At 41.2% G+C, this 5,917-nt stretch overlaps 1 protein-coding gene across 3 annotated transcripts in view; it reads right to left on the minus strand.

Moving 5' to 3' along the window:
- Nucleotides 1-370: 370 nt before the first annotated feature.
- The window catches only part of aktip (akt interacting protein), a 6,545-nt gene continuing 998 nt past the window's right edge, over nucleotides 371-5,917 (minus strand). For 2 of the 3 annotated variants that reach the window (XM_019866806.1, XM_019866805.1), the window contains exons 2-10: nucleotides 5,000-5,155; nucleotides 3,671-3,870; nucleotides 3,524-3,588; nucleotides 3,333-3,433; nucleotides 2,301-2,389; nucleotides 2,138-2,236; nucleotides 1,743-1,850; nucleotides 1,610-1,670; nucleotides 371-1,355 (exon numbers count right to left, since the gene is read on the minus strand). In XM_019866806.1, the coding sequence (XP_019722365.1) occupies nucleotides 1,248-1,355; nucleotides 1,610-1,670; nucleotides 1,743-1,850; nucleotides 2,138-2,236; nucleotides 2,301-2,389; nucleotides 3,333-3,433; nucleotides 3,524-3,588; nucleotides 3,671-3,870; nucleotides 5,000-5,047 (879 nt within the window). In that variant the 5' untranslated portion in view covers nucleotides 5,048-5,155 and the 3' untranslated portion in view covers nucleotides 371-1,247. Of the gene's footprint in view, nucleotides 1,356-1,609; nucleotides 1,671-1,742; nucleotides 1,851-2,137; nucleotides 2,237-2,300; nucleotides 2,390-3,332; nucleotides 3,434-3,523; nucleotides 3,589-3,670; nucleotides 3,871-4,999; nucleotides 5,186-5,917 lie in introns of all 3 variants that reach the window. The other variant, XM_019866807.1, reaches the window with a different exon arrangement.

The raw sequence follows: 5,917 nt of genomic DNA on the forward strand, positions 1-5,917 counted from the left end.
GAATTGTGAAACTTTAATTTGGTGAGGAAAACATACCGATATTGTACCTACTGCCCCCCACCCCCATTACATTCCCAAAAATCATTTATTGTGAAACTGCTGTATCCCAAAGAATGAAAAGATTCAATTTCACTTTGTGAGATTAAGATGGACAGTTTAAAAAAACTTTTAAATGGTTAGAAGTTATTTAAATAATGTGGCATACATTTTGGTTGGGATACGATGGCATAACAAAAAACAAAATAAAATTCCATTGAATACCATACTTTTAACCAGAATTAGTAGGATTTACCTACTCTTGTCAATTTTCATTCATTATCTGGTAACATTGCTGGTTAAATCAATTAAAAGAGGAAAATCACAACATGCGTAACAAACCAACATTTTTATTGTTACAGAAAAGCAATGATTAAGCTTGTCATCTTATGCAGGAAAGGAAATGGGTTTGAAAAGAACAAAAACTTTGATTGGGGTGGGGAAAAAAAAAACTGTTATCTTTCACTGCTCGATACAGGAGCTTTTTTTAAAAGCACCAATCATATACATCCAGGTGTTTAAGTTTAATTAAATAAAATTAAAAAGATACAAAGTTTAGATTTTAATATCCTTGAAACAGGTCGGAGAGACAGTGGAGAAGAAAATACAAAACAAAAACAAATATGAACCTTTGGAGTCATTTCGGGTAGCTTTAGTCATTTATTTGGATCGGGAAGAAAAAAAACAAACCGAAAAGTTATTTTTTGTCATTAAAACAAACCTCTTATTTACACATCAAACCTTTAAAAAGCAGATTAAAAAAGACATGTCTCTTTATTGAGCAACATGTTTAAAACCGATCTGCAGAAATAAAATAAAATAAAAATGATTGAAAGATTGGAAGTCTGGTCTTTACCCAGCTGTGATTGACATTCCTTGCATGATGAATAAAAGCAGTCCTGAGCCGAGAGATCATGACACCCACTGCACTCTTTTTGGACTTTTAGAACACTATGTAGTCACTGAGCCCTGCCAGCATGTGCATATGGATCCTAAAACATCTGCAAGAATTGATAGATTCTACATTGGAGACATCCATTTGTCATCTTTGCCTTATAAACTTGGTTTGTGTATGCTAAAGCTGTTGGTGGGCGCTGCTTTTAAAGCTAAGCAATATTCATAACGTCCTTATTTGAGGATCCGGCTCACAAATATGGTGTGGCCGGCGCTGCGGGTATCTCCTAACGGTCAGTGGCGCTGCAAGCGTGGGTTCAACTCCGAGGAGGACTGTCATCTTTGCTGAAGGGCTGCGTCGACCCGGGTTTGACCCAGGACAGGCCCGAGCCCTGTGTACCCTTGTAGTGGTCCTCGGGTCGTCTCTAGGACAAATGAATAACATTAATGCAGCACACAAAAATATGTGAAAGCACCAAAACACTGCAGGTTTAAAAAAATGAATAAATACAATAAAAAAAAAAATATGTTTAACCGTGGTGGTGTGACTGTTCACTTTTTTTTTAAGTCATCTGTTATTGTGTGTTCTTTTACAAACTTGAGTCAGACACGAGAAAGCGAACTACAGGTGTGAGGGCACCCTAGGACAGCACATGCCACAAACTCGTTATGGACTTACTTTGTACGTGAACATTCGCTCTTTCGCTTCTTCGTGAACAGCTGGGTTCCACGGAGAAAAGCTGCAACACATTGACAGACAACATTATTTTTCATACACTGAAACATCTAGTGAGTGAAGATGACCTACCAACCTTATTGCGTAGGGATCGTCTATCTTGGGCTGGTCAAACAGACGACTGTTGCATAGTTTCACACTGTCCACCACTTTACTCTTGAACAACTGCACATCTTTTTCATACCTGAGGGGGAAGAGGGCTATGAAAACTTTGTTCAAAAAGGCTCCAGCTCACTCTCGGCCCAAATTAAGAACAAGTGCTAAAGAAAAGGGATGGATGATTCAAGGGAGGATTCCACCCCCTATACTGTGGGCACCTGGAGCTATAATGTAAAGCCAGCCTTAAAGATAACAATGTCCACATTCGTAGGTGCAGCAATCCCATGGTAGTAACATCAAATCCGTTTGTACCTTGCATTTGTTCTGATTTCTCTAATTTAAAAAAAAAAAAAATGTAGCATGGATACTCACAGTACAGCAGCTTCTGGGTTGAGGGGTTCTGAGGTGTTAATCTTGTAGAAAACAGTACGTGCATACATGAGGACTTGCCAGATGTGGTTGTGATTCCGCCTAAACAACAAAACGGCAAATTACACATATCGGCCTTTGATGTGTCAATTGTATTTGTGTTCACCTCCATTTGGTGAAAGCTCTTTTGACATCAAGCTCGCCAGACACTGGGTCGACAAGTGGATGGAAGACTGGCATGTCAAACACTAATTTCTGTAAAACACAACAACCAAAGATAAAAACTAAATCAATCACAGTGAGCCAATTGCAGAGGGAGTTCCTGAAACATGAATTCATGTGAAGTAGACCACCATAGATCAGAAAATCTGGGGTGGGTGGGGGATGGAAGTCTGCCATTAAATTCACATTCAAAGACAGCTAATGCAAGACCTGGGTCGAAATTTGGAAATGATTACTCCGCACATTGTTGTTTTTACAAATATAAATAGCACCAAAAAGAGGAGCAGCATCAACATGGGGTGATAACGACGAATGTACTGTATATACACTAGAAAGCACCTGTTATCAAAAGGTAGACACGTTTTGTTTTTACGCTTTACAGGTTTGGTTAGCTAACTAGACCTGCATAACAGTTTGCTAAACAGAGAGATGTGAAGAACATAAACAGATTACTTTTATTGATTTCTGAGATCTACTGGTGTCCGAAAGAGTTGGCAATGACATTAACTTTGTAGATTAGGAGGTGGGGAAAACATACTACAATGCTACAATTGTAAATGTGAAACCTGCTCAGTATTTAAGATTTTTTTTTGTGTACAGCCAACACAGAGTTGGGCCAACCCAAGGAGGATGTGGTTGTGTTGCGTTGAATGCTGTAAGAAATGCCTCACAGCTGTTCATCACAATGATATGCATTTGTAACAGCAATGTAGTTACTAGTTAGGCGAATTGTTAGCTTATCTTCTTCCAACTCAGTCTGGATTTCCTGTGGTACAACGCTGCCTCAAAGAGGTCAGTCTTGGTACAATGGCAGAAATTGCGTGTGACGGATTATGTGTGTACATCATAGACTTTAGGAGCAGTCACCACTTTACATGTGTGGGTCCTTCAGAAGTTCCAAATCGGTATAAGCTTAAGATGTATGTCTCCCCCCCTTCTCTTGTTACAGACCATTACCAGACCAAACATTACTCACTGGACAATCGCCATCTGGATAGTTATCTGGGATATACACAGTGAACTTGAAGACTCCATCCTGGTACAAGCCATGTCTGATGAATATGACCCCAAACCACACTGAACAGGAACACAAATGTGTTAAATCTGACCAGGAATAATAAAAAAAGTCCCACATTTTTTTAAGCCATGCTTTTTGTGCATACTTACTAAGTGCTGACTTATAAGAGGGCTGCACGTAAATTCCAGGGAGTTTCTGCTTAATCACGAGCGTGCTGCAGGTCACATGACAGGCAAATCAATTCAAAATGCACATAAAATAAAAATCATTCCTCACGCGCTGCCACGGCAACTTACAACTCTGCCAACAGGGAGTATTCCAAGTAAAAGGGGCCGTAGGGTGCATACGGGCCATTTGTGGAGTGGGCGGGGCTTCCCAAGGCCGCCGGCTTGGTGACGGCAGCCACATTCTTGGGGATGGCTGGAAGCTGCTTCTTGCCAAAGGGCAGCCGGGAAGGGCTGCTTTTCAGCTCGCCTTGGTCCTCGCTTTCAGGTCTCTACAATGGAACAACGAGAGACACCTCAACATGAGATCAACACTTTGTACAAAATGCGCAAATATTACAACAACAAATAGCACTAAAACATGGAACAGTATTCAACATTGACAGGTTGAGAAGTCAAATGTTCATTTCCAAATTGAACGATAGTGAAGAAAATATTCCGAAACGGCCGTCACTCGCTAATCAGCTCGCTCTAGCTCTCCTTTCTGCCCGCAAAAACATGTGTGCGCCCTGGCATCGGCACTCGTCGGGATGGACACCGTGCTCCTGCAGAGCCAAGCTCCGACGTGGACCCATACTTGTATCCGGCGGTCCTGCATGCTCACAAACTGTTTCCCTGCTGCTTGGACTCTTCTTTTTATCCCGCCGTGGTGTGGCAGCATGCAAGAAATGGGTGGATTCGGGTCGGTGTCAGACTTGCAGTGTGTCCACCATGTATGTTAAATTCACATAAAAAAAAGCAAACTCCACATTTAAAAATGTTCCAGAAATGATTCCTTATCCACTTGATGGTTTCCAAATGGTGACAGCTGGTAATTGTACAGAAAAATATCTGTTTCACAATTGTAAGATTCCGGGTTTGAATATCAACTCAGGCCTTTCTACGGAGCTTGCATGCTCTCTCGCTTAAGTGGAACTCATCAGTTTATTTTGCTTCCTCCCACATTTCAAAATCATGTATTTCAAGTTCCTCAAAATTACATTGGCTCCATAGGTACAAATGTGGCATGAATGGTTGTCTGTCTATACAGCACGCCCTCCACTTCTCATGCAATAACGTCAGATTGGATCGTCTCCAGCTCTCCTGCTGTAACCCTAACAAGTATGAGTAGAATCGAAAATGGATCCATGGATACTATTTCCATTGTTTCCCCCAAAATGAAAATAAGATTCTCAACTAATCCTTCCACCAAGCTCTGACCGCAAAACCTGACAGCTTCATGACAAAGTCACAGCTCCATGACAAGCTACGCCTCCTCTTGTTTGTACAGCAAAATGCACTCATGTGACACCATAAAACCTCACATTTCCACTTTTAATAGGGTTTATATTTCTGACTATGAGGTTTTAGCTTACTGTCACCCAAGTTACACGTAAACGTACATCGCCACTTTTACATTACCTTACGGCTCGTATTGGCAGACATGCTCCAGAAGGGGTTTAAGTTCATAACTCATGTAGAAGCTGAGATTGATACTGGTATCCCCCCAGGTTTTCTTTAAGTAGGTCACATGACAGGTGCTGGCCAGGCCATTCAGAGAGAGCAATTTATGTAGATCTGCAGATGAGAAACAGGTGAAAACAGTGCCTGAAAATACAAAATGATCAAGTGTACATCGGGAGATTATCCAAGTTCATTTACTTGTTCTGAATAATGGTATTTATTTACCACAAATCAAATATAGTTGCTCCTCGATCAATATCAGAGACAGACAGTGAGAGGCACAACAAGTACATACACTTTCACAAAGTCAAGGGTCTGTCTCAAACTCCGGTCATCGAGGGCCGCTATCCTGCATGTTTTAGATGTTTGCCTCCTTCAACACACCTGATTCAAATGATCAGCAACCTCTGCAGAAGCCTGATAACGATCCTGACAGGTAAATGGTATTGTATATGCACCCTTCTTCCTATACAACAATAGAGTATCTTGTGTTGCTCTTACGCAGGCCCCAATCTCACACCAAGTACATTTTGAAGTAAACTGAGACGATATCAGCATGATCACAGTACTGTATAAAGAATTTGTTTTGTTTCGTGGTGTGCTATGAGATTTTGATCATGTAAAAACGTGTCACGGTTCAATACAACGCTGGGCACAACCAAGCTCTGTTTTTTTCCCTTTACTGATGAACTTAACATGCTGACTGTTTAACTCATTTCAGCACACCTCTACGACTTCACCGATACAATAGCGGGCTATCTACATGAGAGATATCTCTTCATATGTAACGTTATGTAAGTTACTAGCATAGCAAGCCTGACAAGTCATACGCCGAGTATGGGGGGGGGGGGGGGGGTGCGGCCCCCACCGGGTATA

This window comes from Hippocampus comes, unplaced genomic scaffold (genome assembly GCF_001891065.2).
Source record: "Hippocampus comes isolate QL1 unplaced genomic scaffold, H_comes_QL1_v1.1 scaffold82, whole genome shotgun sequence".
NCBI classification, from domain to species: domain Eukaryota; kingdom Metazoa; phylum Chordata; class Actinopteri; order Syngnathiformes; family Syngnathidae; genus Hippocampus; species Hippocampus comes.